The 20,270-nt window shown below is 42.6% G+C and overlaps 1 protein-coding gene across 2 annotated transcripts in view; it reads left to right on the top strand.

The window, feature by feature from the left end:
* LOC148500833 (cadherin-8) overlaps positions 1–20,270 on the top strand; it is a 434,715-nt gene that overhangs the window by 184,729 nt on the left and 229,716 nt on the right. For both annotated transcript variants that reach the window (XM_088451277.1, XM_088451278.1), the window contains one exon: positions 14,450–14,744. In XM_088451277.1, the coding sequence (XP_088307403.1) occupies positions 14,450–14,744 (295 nt within the window). The remainder of the gene's footprint in view (positions 1–14,449; positions 14,745–20,270) is intronic.

Below are 20,270 nucleotides of genomic sequence, written 5' to 3'. Positions count from 1 at the left end.
GGGACTTTTCTTTTCCCATTTTAATTCGGGAGACAGCACGTTAGGTAGCATGCACATAACACAGAGGCCATAGACTGAACTTTCTCTCTCATAGCTCTTGTTGTTTTGTCTAGAGTAGTGGTGTCAAACTCAGGCCCCTCCAGCTGCAGTGGGACTACACATCCCAGCATGCACTGCCACAGTTTTGCTATTAGGGCATGCTAAAACTGTGGTAGTGCATGCTGGGATATGTAGTCCCACAGCAGCTGGAGGGCCCGAGTGACACCACTGGTCTAGAGGAAGCCTGCATACAAAAAGTGTGGCATGTATAGAGCTTAAAATATGTGTTATTCACTGGGCGGATTGGGGCACAAATAAACCCTGCTTTGTAGTTAGTTTTTTTGTCCCGCTAAATACAAAGAAGTTCATAATAGAACCTCCATTTGCAAAACTGTGCAATCCTCATTGGTGATGTCACATTCCTTTATTTCTCCTAGTGCATGTAGATTTTTTAAAGGCCAAGAGGAGAAAGCCCGCAATGTACAAATTATGTTATCATGGCTCTGAAGAAAACCCATGCAAACAAGGGGAGAACATTCAAACTTCCCACATATAAGACCTTGGTGGGAATCAAACCCAAGACCCCAGGAACAAATGGCAGCTATTTTCTAACATATTCGCACAAGTAATATAAGCAATACAGATGTGTCCTCATACACCTAGTTGCAAATTAAACATAACGATATGTGTCACAAGGCAAGGAATGGGTTACTTGTATGGGACATTTTACCCAGATTTTACCCAGATTAGCAAATGTGTCACACTCAGAAGCAACATGAAATGTCGGTGTCAGTATTCATGGTACCCATGCATTGTACATTTGTTGCATTAATTATGCACATTAAGATGCATATTTTGTGCAAGTGTCTCTTGCGGGACGTATGGCGCAGCTAATTCGCAAACTCTGTGGTACCAAAGAGGGCTATTTAGTGTCATTTGAGGATTAGTGTATATGGACTCATCTGTACTATGGGAGCCATGCTCTTTGATTGCTAAAAACTCATTTGTGCTACTAGAGACTGTGTATAACCAACTATAAAGAAAGGATGAAAACTCCATTTACAAAATAGCTTTACAGTCTACAGTTTTATCCCCATTCAGGGAAAACTGCCCAAAAAGCTACAGTTATCTGGTACAGAACATCTCCAAGTAAAACGAATACATATATTTTGCAATAAGCCCCCTCCCTACATCTTGCAGGTCTCAAGCTCTGAGCTGTTATGTTTGAGGGAAAACGCACCCCTGACAGTGCTAGCAGAAACCATTGTCTGGAGTTTGAGCAGAAACTGGAACATAGAATTTCAAGTGACATCCTCTATATATGGTTGATTACTTGGAAACTCTACAGACTGTAATCTCTGATCATCCTAGTGCTACAGGCCACCAGCAAGGGTAACGTTCTGCAATTTCCGAGTATGCAAAGATGTGGCTGCACATATCTACTAACTATAGACAGGTGCTTAATTATAAAGTACAAATATTGTATATTCTTTAACAAGGATTATTCTTTTTGAGCCTAATACTAAGTTGGATGGGAATTTGGTGAATTTGCCCCTGCATTATGTGCAAGGAAAAAAATGTACAGTATATTCACTAATATTCAGAGTTGTACACGTTACAGTGCACAGGCCACCTATCCGTATACTTGAATTTGCTACTAGTTGTCGTCGTCGTCGTCGTCGTCATCATCATCAGTGTGCTCTAGGCGAAAAAGTTTCACCTGGCTATAGGTGCATTTCTGCTTGCATCCAGTGCTGCAACTAGAGGTGGGCAAGTGGGGCTGTAACTACAGGTAAGCAGTGACTTCCTGGTGTTTGTGGTCCCGCCCCCTCAGTGTGATATTATGATATCAAATGTTTAGTTGTTGGGGCAAGCACAGGGTGGAAATTCCGGAACTGCTTACATCTACCTATACATAGCCAGCTTTGCAATCAATGGGCCCTCACTGAACTTTGGATATGGATATGGGTGGTGTAATGCGCTAAACAACATAAATAGGTCCTCTTCTGAATATGATTAGGGCTGTAGTGCTGCCACAGGCACTGGTGGCATTTCCTGTGCCACCAGTTATAAAATGAATATAAAAGGTGTGTGCCTGACTGGTGCAAACTAGAGACATATGTATAATAATGCTGTGGGTATATATAAAGTTGCATTTAATATATAAAAAAGTGGCAACAAACATGACAATAGAACTGTTCTAAAACTGATATGCACAATATACAAATAATACAAAAAAAAATAGAATGCAGTAAAAGATACAATATAAGTAAGTTAGTGAGCAACATGTTGTCGTTTTAGAAAGTTATCAAATGATATGTAATTTGTTGTAGCAGCTGTTCATAATTGAGATGAGGCCAGGTTTTAACAACAAACTGATATTGACACATTTTTGCAAGTCTGGTATCTAATAGTCCTTGTGCGCATACCTCCTACCTCAAATGCTGCGATGGAGCTTGTTAGAGAAGGTGCGTTCCTGTTGCTGTCACTCCTGGTCCTCGGCTGCCAAGTGTGTCAATGTAATCCCACATCTGCTTGCTCCAGTGGCCCGCTCCACAGTGCTGGTGTGATGTCCGTTTGTCTCTGACCAGGGTAGAAATATTGAGGCAGCTGCTGTATGACAGGCGGGTGTGGGCTGGGGCAATCCAGCAGTGAGTGTGCACTCCTTTCTCAGTGCTACTTTGGTATAACGCTGAAACAAAGGGGGCATGGCTAACGCATTTCACCCATTCTTGTCTGACGGGCTTTGTCAAGGCTGTGAGGTGGTGATAGTAACGTCTTTATTATAAGCATGTATCGGCTCCTCCTCCTATCCCATTGCTTGTCAGTGTCATGCCTGTGTCTAAACATTTCCATAATAAATGAGAATGGATGACCAGGCTTTAAGTCCAACATAAGGTTCATAAAGATATCATACACAATAGTGTATGCACAGCTGTACCTATAATAATTTCAATATTCATACTTGACAACCTTCTAAATCCAGCTCCAAAAAATATAAAATATAAAATTATAATATTAATGTTATTATAGCTAGTACAAGGAAAGTGTGGAGTAGGTTATGTTGGTAGTTAACATATATGAAAAATACCATTGTGAATTAGAAAAAAGGGTATGTAATGGATAACTGTATAGGGAGTTTTAATAAAAAAATGGATATGTGTAAATAATGTCCAGATGAAAATAGGCTGCTGAGCCATACATTGGGGATAGGAGGTGCTGTCTGACTGTACGGATATTAACCTTGTATAAGTTGTTCTTTCATTTCTTATTATGGGATATGAAAACTTAAACTTGGAGGACGGACAGGAAAAGAAGAGATGTATAGTATATGTTTATTTTATATCAGAGTATCCTTCCTTTGGGGATGTCACATATTGTTGGTGTTATTTCTTTGGTGTGGCTTGTCCTTTTCCGTGGCAGGAGGTCTTCAGTTTATTCTCACCACAAGGGGGAGACAGAGATCATAAGGGGATCTAGCTACATGACCTGAGGTTTTTGAGGGGTCTCACACCTCATTACTAGTCAGGCCCTTTCCTGCTTAGCTTCCAAGTTCGGAAGTTGTGTGGTTTTTATTAAACATACTGCAGTGTAACATGTTATTGTGCACAGTATATTTTTGTATATTTGATTTGAATTCTTCTCAGCCTTTGCTTGTTCTTCAAAATCTACATTACCGAATATCAGCAACCTTTTAGAGACATTTAATCTTCTTTTTGCCTTTCAAATCATTTTAAGTGTTTCTTTGTAACTGTTTAGATATTAACACACAGGGAATAATCTCGTTTGCTCAAGATTTGGCATGGAAGTAAGACATCCCACAGAACAGATGTCACATAGAGTAATATAAAATCTGTCCAATTACACTCATATTCTTACACTGGCCGTAACAAGAGACTCAGCAACTAGCATATTTATTGAGTTTGATGCTATCTGAATCGACAGACACACACACAGTCCTGCAGTAAACCATTTTCAATTGATTGCAAGTGTTAAAGGCAATTTAAGACCTCATGAGAGGTTTCTTCTCAAATTATCAACATGCTGAAGTTTTCCTGAAAACTGTAACACGGAGCTGTCCTGCAATGCCACACTAACCAACTCAGTAACTACATTTTGTCTTAGCCTAAATACACAGTCCTCTAAAAATGCTAATTTCTTTCTTACCATAAATCTCTCTAGCCATCTGTAAGAAGACACAAGGGGGAAAACCTACTGCAGTTCAGTTTAGTGAAACCACTGTTCTTTTTCCGCGATTTGTTTTGTGGTTTTCAAACCGTGAGAATTACTAAAGGCAAAATCGCTTTTTATCAAATCGTCATATTTGAGTCGCTGACCTGATTTCTTTTAACATGGTAGAATACAAACTATGAGATTTATCAAGCTGTGGTTAGACAAATTTCCTGATAACCCCCAAGACATCTGGCCAAACAGAGGTGATTCTGAGATAGCACAAATTACATGTGGTTTAAGCTATCTGGCTATTTAGAATGTAGTGTAAGAGGATGTTCAGTACACTTATTAATTATGAATACAATCAGTGTCGGACTGGGGCATGAAGTGTCCATCAGGGGAATGCAGTTGTAAGGGCTCATACTTAAAGAGTATGGCGAGTCACTAAAGAGGGTTATACAACCATTACAGAGGACATTGGGGGTCATTCAAACCCAGTCGCAAGCACCGATGTGCTCGCAATCGGGTCGATGGGTAGACCTGCGCATGCGCAGCGGCTGCACTACGTGTGCACAAGCCCCGGAGCGAGAGAGAAACTCTCTCGCTCCAGAGCTCGCTACAAAAGGGGCAGCTGTCGATGTTGATCGACAGCTCGCCCCTTTTTGTAGGCGGGCCGGGGGAGTGGTTTCCAAAACGGAGGCGTTCCTTAAGGAACGCCTACCATTTTGTGGGCGGCCGCACTGACATCATCAGTGATGTCAGTGGGGAGCTTCCTGCTCCATCAGAGCAGAAAGCTCCCTGGGGCTTGCGAGTGCCCAGACCCAACCTTAGGGTCTGGTCGCAAGCCCCAATGGTCGCGATGGTGATCACCATCGCAACCATCACCCTGGTTGCTAGCTAAGCTGTGGGTGGTAACCCACATTTTAGCTAGCGACCAGGAGGCCACACCAGAAAAAAAGAAGCACCCGCCCTGTTTCAGAGAGAGCGATCGCTTCTTGCGACCGCCTCTGAATGAGGTCCATAGTCTGCAGACAACTTGGATGCTACAGTGCATGGTCTGGCCTCCTTTATAAATATCTACAATAAATACATTATAATCTACCAGATTATGCACTATATTGAATACACCATAGTCCTGGGAATGCAGTATAGTGATGGTGATCCTGTCTATATATACCACATTAATTCACTATTCTCATGATAGAGGACCCCACACACACCAGCCAGTGTCTAAACCTCAATGAGAACTATGGGTCTCATTCAGAGCCGCTCGTAAGCGGCCGCTCGTTCATTCCTAGCGATGTTCGCACAACTGCACATGCGTACGGATTGTAATACGCATGCGCGAACCAGTCAGTGCGGCCGAAAATTGTGTGCTCGCTAAATAGTGAATGCCTGCTAATTTGAGTGACAGGAGGAGGCTTTGGTGGGTGGTAACAGGAGAAGGTGCTTGAAAACTGGGAGTAGAGATCCGAACGCAGGCGTGCCTAAAGGTCAAAACGGGGCGTTTTAAGGGTGTGCATAATTAATACAGCAGCATCATCGACCACGTCACTTGCTAATTTTATAGTCAGAACTGCTCGCAAGATTGCGGTAGGAAAAACCAACCACAAGAATAGCGAGCAGTTCATTCGCCTTTCGATGTACTCGATTAATCTAATAAATAGCGGACATGACGTATGATGCGAGCGGCCAGGGGGCGTTTTTATCAAAATTAGGACCACAAGTTTTGTTCGCTCGTTCTAACATAGAGGCGTCAACAGAACGCAAAGAGCGAACGGTTAATTGGAATAGCCACCCCTTTTTTCTGAACCAGCGAGCGCATATAGCGTCCGGCTCTGAATCAGGGCCTATGTTAGGTATAGTAAAAGCCAAGTACGTATGATGTAATGATTGGCACTGAGGTTTTGGGTTCGATTCCCACCATGGCCCTAAACTGTGTGGAGTTAGTATATTCTCATGCTTGTGTAATTTCAGATTTCCCCCTCAATTAAAAATATACTGATAGGTTTAATGGCTCCTAACAAAAATTAACCCTGGTGTTTGTACATGTGGTAAGGAATATACATTGTAAGTGCCACTGGGGCAGGGACTGATGTGAATGGTCAAATACAGTATTCCCTGGAAAGTGCTGAAGAATATGTATGCACTATATAAATAATCCTTAATAAATAAATATATTAATGCCACTGTAAAAAAAGTTTAATTGTCTAAATTATAACCACTGGGATGACTTAAGTGTGGGGGAACTTTTTAATTTTTTTTTACAACTACATACATAGTATATCCTTACAGTAGTTGCAATTTGCTATATTTTAAATGTTTTTTTCACACAAGAAAACATACAGGGGTCTATTTACTAAGCTGTGTTAGGAGATAAAGTGAATTGTGATAAGGTACCAGCCAATCAGCTCCTTACTGCCATGACACAGGCTGTGTTTGAAAAATGGCAGTTAGGAGCTGATTGGCTGGTACCTTATCACCGTTCGCTTTATCTCCTAACACATCTTAGTAAATCTGTTAAGATTCACTCATTTTGATTGGCAGGAGGGCAAATCTTGGTGTCCTGTAGTTTCCATAGATACAAACTAATCACCATCATCCATGTTCCAGTGCACATTCTGGAACCTTCCATTAGACAAGGGGGTGGAGCCCTCAGGTAGTGGGGAACTCTGAGGATTTCCCCTATACTCCCATAGTTACTCCAATCCTGAATACAATCATTATTGGGCAAACATAAAATATTGCTTATGAATCTAATTAAGGGGACAAATTAATGTATGATATAATAAGAGGACATTTTTTTTTAACATTACATTAAGAGGTCATACTATTTTACAATTATAATATGGGTACAATATTATTTGATTGCTAACAGGGGGCAAATGTATCTATAGTGGGGCAACACTTATTATTTCATGATGATGCACACTTGCGGCAGATCAAACCAAATGCCGGATATCGCTACCAATATTGCAACATACTTGATCAGCTTTAGTAATACTAATATAAACGTAGGTAGAGTACTGTATGTACAGTATAATAAGCATTTTATTATGATCTAAATCTTTAAAAAATATCATTGAGTTTTGAGAGGGTTGATTTTATCCATATTTCTGTTACTGCACAATTTCCAAGTCACAAAGGCCCGTATTCAATTTGGAGCGAATAGCCGTTTTCGAGTGCTTTTGGCGATACTTTTTTGCGGGTGACGTCATTTCGCCTGTTTTGGCTTTACCCCGTATTCAAATTGAAAGACTTTCCACCTAGGCGGAAAGTCAATGAAATGTAATAGGTGAAAAAGTTTTGCCCTTGAATGGCAGGCGAAAAAAAGTGCAGAATTGGGGTTTTGGGATGCAACGTTGCGGGAACCCCCGTGCAGCCTTCAGACAGTCCTCCAAAGGTAAACTGTGTAAAAAAAAAAAAAACTCTTAAGGACACCCCTAAAAATTACTTTGAAAAAGGGGGTGAAAAAAATTGGGGGACAAAGATAAAAACTAGCGAACTTGACTCTGGGGGGGTCCCCAAGTATGTCGCAAGAGTTTTTTGGATTGCAGGTGCTTGCGGAAGGTGGATTTATCATGATTTTTTCAAATTTGCTGGGATGAGTTATTTTCAGGAAAAAATACTCCTGTATACTATTCTGCACCACGTCTAGAAAAATGCTATTTAGCAGCTATTGAGCCCATTTAAAAACACCAAATACCTTCAACAAGCCAAATCAGGGGGTACCATAGCCTTGTCAGAGCATCTTTTGGGGGGTGTCAGGCTGATTTCCCCAAATCTGACAGCACTTTCCGCCTGTTTCAGTTCCGCCGGGTGTCGTTTTTGCGTATTTTCAAATTGAATACGGGGTAAAGCGTGCATGCGCGCGATACTTTTCCGCCTGCCAAACAGGTGATGTAGGCGGAAAGTCCGGGCCGCGAAAAAGCATCGCAGCTCGGCTCAAATTGAATACGGCTCAGAGTGTTGTAAATTCATTAGGAAATGTAGCAGTTTGGAGCTTAGCTAATAATCAGGAGTACAAAACAGAAGATACATTTCTGTTCCATGAAGTATAAATTATAACATGTTTTCTATACATAAAAGCCAGACTCCATGAGTTGCTAAACCTTCATCTTTCTTTATTGCTGACCTCTAATATATTCCCTTCCTTCTCGTTTTTACTGTTCCAATTATTGACTTTACATATATACAGTATGTTACTAAACCATCAGTACATTGCACATTGTAGCAGTTTCTATGAATGTCTAGAAACAAGTAGAAAATTAATTAACTTAATTGGTGCAGTCTGCAGTAAACTGTATGTCAGTAAATTATTAGCCGAGCGGGTCAGTGACAGAATTCTGATGTTGGTGGTTGTTATGATCAAGGCTGATAGTACGGGAAATGCATTCACAAGCCAAAAGTTCCAGAATAAAGTTCGAAGAGTTAATTAGTGGTTAAAGATTTTAAAACATGTCATGGTCCGAGCTCACTATGAGAGTCTAAGCTAAATTAATTCTTCCCCCCATTCTAAATATTTAATCTAAGTTCTACCTCCCATCGACCAACATAACAACATTTTGTATATTCTTCTAATATACAGGTCCTGATTCAGACCCGTTCACTATATGCGTGCGTTCGCAAGCGGCCCGATGATATGAGTACGCGCAAGTGCATGCTTCGTTCTGCACGTGCGCGAACTACTCACTGCGATCGCATACCGCTCGCTCGCACTGCAAAGACAGCCCAGTGTAATGAGTGACAGGAGAGGCCGTTTGTGGGTGGTAACAGGGGCAGGACATTAATAACGGGGGGTTGGAGATCCGAGCGCAGGCATGCCTGAGTGTTTCAATGCCATTTTAGATGCGTGCATAATTAACAGGCAGCGTCATAGTACACGTCACTTGCCTTTTTTTAACACTGATTTCCTCGCAATGCTTGCGGTAGTGTAAAGCTACCTCAAGCACTGCGTTCACATCTGATGGTGCTCAATTTACCAATGTTTTAATACACTTCCTGGAGATGACGTGTTGCTGGTGGGCAGCTCTGCCTGTGCGATTGGGCGTATGCATACACAAAGAAGCCGCTCGCTAGGACATGGTGGGCGTGCTTATACCTTGGTGAGCGTTCACTTCCCGTGGCGTCATGTTGACAAATTTGTATACGCATCCAGCGAGCATATGCAGATAGCGTAACGGTCTGAATCAGGCCCACAGGGCCTGATTCAGACCCACTCGCGAGCGCATAGCACTCACAAGTGGGCGATGGCTGGGCAGTGTGCACAAGTGGTGCTGCGGGACTCACTACAAGACAGGGTGGCTGTCGATTGTGATTGACAGCCCGCCCCATTTTGTAGGCGTGCAGGGAGGGTGGCTGGACAAACGGAGGTGTTTCTGAAAGAACGCCTGCAGTTTGTGGACGGCCCTACTGACATCACCAGTGATGTCAGTAGTGAACTTCCTTCTCTATTAGAGCAGGAAGTTCACTGGGGCTTACGGTGGACGAGACCCTACCACAAGGGTCTCATCGCAAGGCCGATGGTCGCAATAATCGCGAAAAATCGCCAGGCCACCTGCTAAAGCTGTGGGTGGTCACCCACAAGTTAGCGAGCGCCCTGGAAGCCAGTGGAAAAAAAAACGTCCCGCCCTGATTCAGAGCGAGCGCTTGCAAATAGCGAGCGCCTCTGAATCAGGGCCACAGTTCTATACTTAAGGGTTATCTAAGTATGAATTGATGATTGTGTCTTGAGACTGACATAAGCATTAGGCTTCCAAGCAAGGGAAATAAAGAAGGGAGAAGTGGCCGGGGTAAGTGTAGGGGTGGTGCAGAGAGAAGAGACCCCTCAACCTGGCATTCACATGGTCCAATATACTAGTTATTATATTAAGTGCAAACACTACTATTACCGTATGCATCTATTTTTGTGCAAGCTAAATGCTTTTTTTTTTTCCAAAGCATTGCAGACCATAATAATGGAATTCATGTGTAACATTCCCTGTGTTTTTATTTGAGGAGTCCAGTGATACCGGGTATTGCTAAATAAATGTCAGGCGTATTCTGGGGCTGATTCAGCAGAGGACGGAATTGCAAAGCCACACACATGCAGCTTTGCAATTCCATCCATGCAAATATGCAAATGCAGCAGGATGTATCTGACACCCCCTGCTGCATTTGCTATCTCAGCTCTGCAACCAAGGTCTCAGGCTGGGATAACCATCATCACGATCATTGGTTGCAAATGGTGGATGGAGCCAGCCAGTTGAGTATGCTTCAGCTTACACAGGCTTGCCGGTTTATGAGTCCTGGAAACTGTGTCCATGGATGCAGATCATGGCTTTGCCACTTCCAGAAAACGGGGACCACACAACCCCATTACTGGGAACGGCAGCCATCTTTGCCCTTCACTGCCCCTGAAATGCCTCTGCCTGTCAATCAGACCGAGGCATAGCAGGATCTGGTCTATAGATCTACAGTAAACACGTAGACAATGTCTAGATAGACACCAGATGTTAGACAGTCAATAGGTTGACAGGGACAAAAGGTCGACACGTTAAAGGTCGACATGTAAGAATGTCAACAGGTACAAATGGTTGACATGGTCAAAAGGTCGAAATGAAAAAGGTAGATACAAAATGGTCGACACATGTTTTTTTGTTTTTTTAGGGTTAGGTTTATGGTTAGGCACTAACCAGGAGGTTAGGGTTAGGCACTTACCCTGACAGTTAGAGTTAGGCACCAGTAGGGAGGGTTAGGGATAGGCACTTACTGGAGGGTTAGGGTTAGGCACTAGAAGGGACATTTAGGGTCAGGCACCTACCCCAATGGTTAGGGTTAGATACCAAGGGGAGATTTAGGGTTAGATGAAGATTAGGGTTAGAAAAAAAAAACACGTGTTGACCATTTTTGTATATACCTTTTTCATGTCGACCTTTTGACCATGTCGACCATTTTTACCTGTTGACATTCTGATGTGTCGACATTTAGTGTGTCGCCATTTTGTCCATGTCGACCTTTTGTTCATGTCGACCTATTGACTGTCTAACATCTGGTGTCTATCTAGACAATGTCTACCTTTTTGCTGTAGATCTTTCAATCCACACCCGGCATAGCAGGGGCTGCGTGCAATCACGCAGGACATGTTTTGCACATGCGCAGAACGAAACCTACACGCGCGCAGATTCCTAATCGAGGATCTACTTTCAGCATTGAATAGCTGAATCAGACCCTTAGTCGCACACAAATATACAAATGTCACACAACATATTGTTCAGTGTAATCTGGTAGAGTAGTTTAGTTGCTCCCAGTTGTTTTATTTATGCAAATAAAAACTTTTTAAACAAGAAAAACGCTTGGCGTCAGCCGAGAGGAGCTATTTGCCGCGACTTCAGTAACCGTGTATGAGGACACATGTATCAATGCAATTTATTGACTGTCCTCAGGCATACAATAAGTGCTCTCAGCGCAAGAGGTGTCAGCTATGGATAGAATATAAGCTGTTGCAGAAGTAGCAGGGTCTTGAGGATGGTGAGATCATTTCAAGAATGGTCAGTGTCAAGGGAATGAGACACGCATTACTTTGCTAGATGGGGAGATCACCATACCCAGATTTTCAATGAGTTGACATTTCATTTGAATTAGAATATCAGCTGTTACAATTAGAAATATATTTTATGCACCAATGTAATTCTCTAACGGCAATGAGTCATTTTTGTGCCAGCTGCAGCATTACATATTTCCTTTTTATCCGATACAAAAAAAAGACACAGTTCACCTAAGCCTGTCCTTACTAATTAAATAAGGGCATTGCCCTAGAAAAGTCAACATTAGTCTAATTTTTACTCTTTGAATATGGACAGTAAGGAGGTCAGGAAATGTCAAGGTTTTGATTTAGCAGAAACAAGCTCTTTCAGTGTCCATACATAAGGTCAGGGTTATACTCTAAGTATTCTAAGGCAAATATATGTGTGTGCATACATGTTTGTAGAATAGAACTTGTAGGCAGACATGGAAAGGGACCTTTATCTAAAGAGACATTTAGAATTTGCTCTGCAACACTCACTTGAAACACTGCTGCTGCCATAGCTGGAGACAGATCAAGATGCCTTTGGCCATGACGAACCTTGTAAATAGACCAGGGTCACCAAGGGAATGTACACTAGCCTACATAAACCTGATCACAAAGTGCAACAGCAATGGTGACCATATTACCATTATTTTAAGACATGGAGACATCGTATAGTGGGAAGCAGTGGAGGCTCCAGAGGTGGGGCTGCAGCGCAGTCCAAGATTCAAATAGGGGAGCCACACCAACTGCCGCTCCAAATGCTGCCAAACTTCACTGGCCGGGATTCACTGGCAGTTGGTGTAGCTCCTCTATTTGAATCTTGGACTATGTTGCAGCCTCACCTCTGGAGCCTCCACTGGTGGGAAGGAATATTTAGATCAGAGCACTGAAATAGTCCACGTGACACAGAATAAAACAGGGACTTGTGAGCATGGCAGTAAATGTGTGGTTGGAGGGGGATATGGGGCTGCCCCAGGCCATGGCCACGCAGAAACAGCACAATAATTATAATATATCATCTCATATATAAAAAGGTAGCATTTATGAACAGATCTAATTCTAACATTATTTTTCACAGAATCACGGATACGAGCATATCATTAATATGTAAAGTCTACTGAATAAATATAATCTACCATGACTGTTAACATTATATGCAAGTTAAATTTTAATGTGCAACAATAAACACAAGATTTCAATGACATTTACAACAACATTTGTTTATTCTACACGGTCAGGCATATATAATAGGGTATCGGAAAAGACAACTGCAAACATGTTCATCTTTGCTGTTTGCAGCTAGCACAATTCAGCAACAATAGGTTTATGAGCCACCCAGTTTTGCTAAATAACATCAGCACTTATATCCTGTTGCCAAATTATGCCCACTGTAACCAGACAGCGATGACCGTTTTTTATCCTTATTTTTGTATTGCTCATAAATGTAATCGCATCGCTCATAGACTTTTGGGTAGATGTGTCAAACCTTATAAAGTGGACAGGTGGATACAGTCCTCATAGCATCCAATCAGCTTCTAGCTACCATTTCATAGCATGTTGGGCAGCACAGACGGTGTAATGGTTAGCGTTACTGCCTCACAGCACTGAGGTCGTGGGTTCGATTCCCACTACAGCCCTAACTGTGTGGAGTTTGTATATTCTCCCTGTGCTTGCTCCGGGTTAAGCCCACACTCCAAAAATATACTGGTAAGTTAATTGGCTCCCCACAAAATTGACCATAGTGTGTATGTGTGTGAGCATGTGGTCGGGAATATATTGTAAGCTCCACTGGAGCAGGGACAGATGTGAATGGTAAGATATTCTCTTTAAATCACTGTGGAATACGGCCCTGATTCAGAGCCGGACGCTTTTTTTGGAGCAGCCTCCTGTGGCCAGGATGATGGTCGCGATGGTCAAGACCATCGCGACCATCGGGCTTGCGACGAGACCCTTGTGGTAGGGTCTCATGTCCGCAAGCCCCAGAGAGCTCCTGGCTCTAATAGAGCCGGAAGCTCTTCCACTGACATCACTGGTGATGTCAGTGGGGCCGGATGTCAGTGGGGCCGCCCACAAACGGCAGGCGTTCGCATGGCAACGCCTCAGTTTGAGAAGCCACCCCCACGCCACGCCTCCAAAACGGTGCGAGCTGTCGATCAAAATCGACAGCCGCCCCCTTTTGGTGTGAGACCTGGAATGATGGAGCGCCAGTCACTAGCCGGGTCTCGCGCATGCGCAGTTGCCTAACATCAACCCGCTCGCGAGCGCATAGCGTTTGCGAGCGGGTCTGAATCAGACCCTATGTGTGCACCATATAAATAACTGGTAATAATAATAATAATAATAATAATTTATACAAATGATATCTTGAAATTGGTTGCTATGGACAACTTTTCCACTTGTCAGCTTTAGAAGGTTAATACATCTCCCCCTTTATGTGAAAATGACAATCTCTATATATTCGAAAAGTCTACCTTTAGCCCTTTTAGACATTTTAATGCTGCTGCTGGTTCTCAATTTATTTAAATACTTTGAGTATTATTGTAAATTACTGCTTCATTTGGAGATGTGTCAATTACCTGGACAATAGTGCGTTAATCTTTGATGGAATTCTCTAGGGCAATGTAACACAGTTGCAAATGTATCTTATTGATAGCTGCAGCACTAACTGAATGCTAATTGTAATTTTAGCTTCACACGGACTTGGATCCTGGGATCAGCAAAATCAAGTATATTCTTTCTGGAGAGGGAGCTGGCACAATCTTTGTGATCAATGACAAAACTGGAGATATTCATGCAATGAAAAGACTTGATCGCGAGGAGAAGGCTGAATACACATTAACGGCCCAGGCTGTTGATAGGGATACAAGCAAACCTTTGGAACCCCCTTCGGAATTCATAGTTAAAGTTCAGGACATTAATGACAACTCACCGGAGTTCCTTAATGGACCATATCACGCCACTGTGCCCGAGATGTCCCTTGTGGGTATGTATACAGCTATGTTTATCTACAATATTTCTCCTGACATTGCTTTGGTGGAGTAATCTGTAGCTTGGCTTCTCAAACCATGGTATATCAAATAAATATAAGGGGTACGTCAATCTGTTATAAATATACAATAATGTTAGTTTGGAATATACATAAGTAAAGAATAAAACATAAAAAATGAATCACAAACTTTATGTTTATACCACCTACATATCTGGCATCATGAGTGATGGAACGGTGAAAGGGCAAGAAGGTGACTCTCCTCCCCGCCAAACATTTCATGGGAGCGGCGGCCACGGACTGTCATGGCTGTGCATCTTTAGAGCAATAGGCTGCACTGCCCCTGCACTGCACGGAGGAGGTGTAATGTGCGGTCTTTAACTCAAAACACCGCACATTACACTTCCTTCTCTGTGTGGTGCAGGGGCTCCACTGTGCAGCCTATTACTATAAAGCATAGCCCCTGACAGTCCGCATCCATCGCTTAGGTAAGATGGAGAGGAGGGGAGGGAAGAGAGTAGGGAGGAGGGCGGGGACAGCACCCAAACAAACATAAAATCATCCCGACGCCCCTGCCTGGCATGATACAGTGGACCTCATTCAGAGTCGATCACAAGCTCTGAGCGCTCGCAACCGGCTCAATGTTTTGGTCCGGCGCATGCGCAGTGGCAGCACTGGGCATGCGCAAGCCCCGGAGTGAGAGAAAAACTCCCTCGCTCCGGAGCCCACTACAAAAGGGCCGGCTGTCGATGTTGATCATCAGCTCGCCCCATTTTGACAGAACGCTTGCCATTTTGTGGGCGGCCACACTGACATCAGCAGTGATGTCAGTGGGGAGTTTCCTGCTCGATCAGAGCAGGAAGCTCCCTGGGGCTTGCGGTTGCCGAGACCCAACCTTAGGGTCTCACCGCAAGCCTCGATGGTCGTGATGGTCTTGACCATTGTGACCATCACCCTGGTCGGTTGCTAAGCTGTGGGTGGTAACCCACAGCTTAGCTAGCAACCAGGAGGCCACACTTAAAAAAAAGAGCGACCGCCTCTGAATGAGGGCCAGTATCTCTTAGTCAAGATTAGCGGGTTCTTTGAGTACATTTACAGACATTTACAGGTCATTAGGGTGATCACTATAGCCAGTGTTTCCCAAACTCAGTTCTCAATGTAGCCTAATAGTCCAGATTTTAAATAAATCTATGGATGAGCACTGGTCTTTAAATCAAAATAACTGAAGTCCATGGTAATCAATTCTCCTGGAATGGCCAGGAAAGTCCCAAATTTTGGGGCACTCATCCAGAGTGAGCCAGTCTCCAGTATGCTGCCCGCTTCCTTAGTGAAGTGGGTGGGCTAAGAATTAGATGGCATAAAGAAGGGGGTGGGACTGTGATGATTTTGAAGTGGAACCAGGGATCCCTCCCACCCCTTCCAGTGCACGTCTGACATGACTGATTCAGAGAGCCCTCTCTATGACATGCTGACATTTCCTTTAGATACATAGGTGATAGAAAATATATATTTTTCTTGCTACTAACCAGATAGAATCACACTTGCATTTATAATTGAACATTAATCAATATTTGTTTTTTTAATTAAATCAAATTTTTGCAAGTTTTGATCAAGTTAGTTGCCTACTTGTAGCTCCAGCAGGTACTCCATGGCTTGGAATGTGCAAAACTATATGAATACACTTCTGCATTTATTTCAAACCGCATGATGTTTTTATTTGATTATTATTTAATCTCCCAAAACATCACCAAAATATATGTAAATTTTTTGTAGAGGTTAAGCTATTGTGCAATATTAATTTTTTTTAAGATTCATGTTAATTAAAGCAATCTTGAATTATTCACAGGAAATGTCTAATTTAAACCATTTTATTTCTGACTACTATCTTGATTGTTGCTTAGCAACTGTGACCATTATGCAGTTGTCAGCCCCACCCCCTTGCTTACAACTAGTTGTCCTATATGTCCCACTTGCCAGCTGAATCAGTATAGAAAGGGGGTGTTTCTGCCAACTATACCATGCTGATAAGGGACAGCTTAGTTTATAGAGAAATATGCATAGAAAGGACTCATCCCACCTTTTAAGGTTCTCGTTATTTTAAATACACCTACTGTTTGGAAAATTACGTTTTCTTTGTTCTTAAATTATGTCCTTTGTTAGAGGTACTTACAGCAAGTAATCATTATAATCTGTATGCATACAGAGTTTTATCTCAGTAAGCATTCTGGGTTAAAATCCTTTTACAATCACCCATTAAATTCTTCTCTTCCACTAGTTGTAATTTGTTGTGGATAGTTATTTAAATTATTTACCTAGTGTGAATTATCCATTTTAATTGAACAATAATTGAGGAACTATTGCTCACAGTATTTAAATGTTCCGGAGATGCTTCATTAGGCCAGGTTTAGTTCTCAACCCTTTCATCTGTAAGTAAGATGGTATTGTTCAGACTCAGAATGGGCATACTGTACGTGTTTTATTTTTCTAACTGACTTTATTTAGTTCTTTAACAAGAACATCTAGTTCATTATTATATGTTTATTAATAACATAGACAACCAGAGGCAGTGATGACAAAACCTGTTCCTGTGTACTTTGCTCAGTACATCTTTAACTGTATAATACAATCCATAAAACAAGGGCATTTTATTCCTCAGCTTAGTTAGCACTTAGCGTACTTATCCAAGTTCCTGATTTTCCAACAATCCCAGGTTTTTGGCACCAAATAGGAGTCCAGATTTATCAAGGATTGATATTCTTGTTATTCATGTTATCACTCATTACTAATCTTAAATGGTGCTCCAACCAATCAGCTCCTGACTGTCATGTGACAGTTAGAAGCTGATTGGTTGGAGCACCATTTAAGGTTAGTAACGAGTGATAATAAGAATAACAAGGTTTGATCTTATAGAAACTGCTGTGGTGTAGACGAATCGTTGCACGTCAAAGTGTGTTTCCAATTTTCCTATTGAAAAAGCTGGAACATGTGAAAGCATTTTAAATGTATTTACTATACAAGCTTATAAATATATTTCAAACATATATTGTAGCAAATTTCTGAACATGTACAGATGGCTGCTATATTAAAAATAGATTCTGTTACTCACTGCAAGTAAGAAGATCTCTACTGCCGATTTCCAAGTGCTGATTAAAAAATGAAGCTCCTGATTGGAGGAAGAATCTTTGTTGAATGTTAAACAGTACCACAGGTTTCATTAATTTCCAGTTGTATTTCTCTTACCTTTTTCCCTCTTATTTTCCTTAACTTCCCTTTCATTTCCTATTATATCATGTTCTTTCCATTTCCTATCATATCCTCTTCCTTCCCTTTATTGTCCCGTTCTCTGCCTTTCTATTCATTCTATTTCCTATCATGTTCTCCCCTTTCCATTTCCTACCCTTCCTGTCATGTTCCCTCCCTTTCCATCCTCTTCCGTTTTTCCATTTCCTGTCATGTTCATTCCCATTACTTCTCTTTCCTATCCTGTTCCTTCAATTTCCTTCCCTTCTTACAGTATCCTCCCTTATTCTCTCTTTCCATTTCCTCTCCTGTTCCTTCCCTTTCTTATCCTGCTCCCTCCCTCTCCTCTCCTTCCCTTTCCTCTCCTGTTTCTTTCCTTTCCAGTCCTCCTCCCTCCTTTCCCCTCTCCTTCTTTTTTCACTCCTGTTCCTTCCCTTTTCTATCCTCCTCCCTCCCTCCCCTCTCCTTCCCTTTCCTGTACTGTTCCTTTTCTGTCCTGCTCCCTCCCTCCCCTCTCCTTCCCTTTCCTGTACTTTTCCTTTCCTATCCTGCTCCCTCCATCCCCTCTCCTTCCCTTTCCTCTACTGCTCCCTTCCTTTCTTTTCCTCTCATGTTCCTTCCCTTTCCTATCCTGCTCCCTCCCTTTCCCTCTCCTTCTATTTCCACTCCTATTCATTCCTTTTCTATCTTGATCCCTCCCTTCCCTACTCCACTATATTAAAAGTAATTATGTATATAAGCCAAAAAATGTTTCTGCTTTCAACTACTACAATCCTGACATTATGGTATGTGTCACAATCCGGTGCAAATGTTCCTCTGTGGAGGATGGTAAGTTGGGGGGTTCGGGTGACCTGGGAAGTGACTGTACTAGGTCTCCTAGTTGCGGCCAAACACGTTTGGCTAGACCTGCCCAGAGGCGCGGAGTCTAACTCACTTGGTGGTTTTCTCCAGTGGCCCCTCCAATTGGGATTTGGTTTTCCGCTGCACCAAGTGAGCAGGTCGCGGCCCTCTGGACAGGTACCTGGGAATGGCAGAAGACCGGAAACTATATTTAACAAAGCAAATGCTAGAGCACAGGAGGTAAACAGGATGCTTAGATATTGGAACGCTGTTAGGGATCCTAATCACAGGCTAGCATAGGAATACTGGAAAGTGTACTGAGAATCACTGAGAAATCCAAGTGCTGATTGCACAGAAAAACAGAGGGATATATTGGGAATTGCTAGATATGTTTGGAGCTGATTTCCAGAGATAAGGCACAGAGCAAAGAACACAAACATATACTGGAAAGCTATAAATGTAGGTGTTGACTGCACAGACAAGACACAGAGAGAAGTGGACACAGGCACATGTAGTAATCCCAGTCGCAGGCTAGCTTGGAAACACAGAAAAATGTACAGGAACTGCAACAGATTCTGGAGTTGATAAACACAGTGAAACACAGAGGGAAGACAGGAATAAGCTGGGGAAGCTAGTAATGCTGGTACTGGGCAAAGGCAATTACTGGGAGAGTGCTGGGAGGTCCAGCTGTGAGCTAATTAGTACTAGCGGGTAATCTGACACCTCAGTGACACAGGGTAATAGCCACAGGAAAGCAGCAATAGAATTAGCAGCACATATACAGAGACACACAGGAAAGAGACATGAAACACTGAAGTACTGTGAGAGAGCTAAAGTCTCAGACTAAGGGTTAGCATGGAAGGTAACACAGGAAACTGGAAAACTGTGAGCAGGCTGAAGCAACACGTTGAAGGATTTACCACAGAGCAACAGTGGGAGTATCACAGTCACTGGAATAACGAAGTTGAACAGCAGTTACTTGTTCCTGGAGTCAGACTTAAATACCCTTGGGTGGCTGATCATTGGATCAGAGGATCAGCTGAGTGACCACAGGACTATCATTGGGAGAGACTAGTCAGGTGATAGGAGCCAACATGGATGCGCCCATGCCCGGCACCCAGGACGCACGCATGGAAGCCCTAGCAGACCCCAGGGAGAATACTCAGTCACCACTCACCTCCACTCCCAGCGTCTGGACACTTAAGCCTAAGGACACCAGTGCAGAGGTGAGTAGTGGCCGATCCCAGGCCACATCCTGACAGTTTGGATAAGAGGACTGTTCTTCTTTTATAGATAGTTGAGAAGTTTTCATTGGTAGAAGGACCACTAAGCATGGGACTGCCTCCAGTGTTAGCTATTGTAAACCCAATGGTGTATGGGAAGAAGCTATACCTCTGGAGAAAACAGGTGTTATCTCCCATTTATAAATAGGCCCTATAGACT

Source organism: Taudactylus pleione, unplaced genomic scaffold (assembly GCF_031769625.1).
Source record: "Taudactylus pleione unplaced genomic scaffold, aTauple2 ptg000545l, whole genome shotgun sequence".
In the NCBI taxonomy this organism is placed as follows: domain Eukaryota; kingdom Metazoa; phylum Chordata; class Amphibia; order Anura; family Myobatrachidae; genus Taudactylus; species Taudactylus pleione.
The sequence above is the reverse complement of the archived record's forward strand: the minus strand, read 5'-3'. Positions and strand labels throughout refer to the sequence as shown.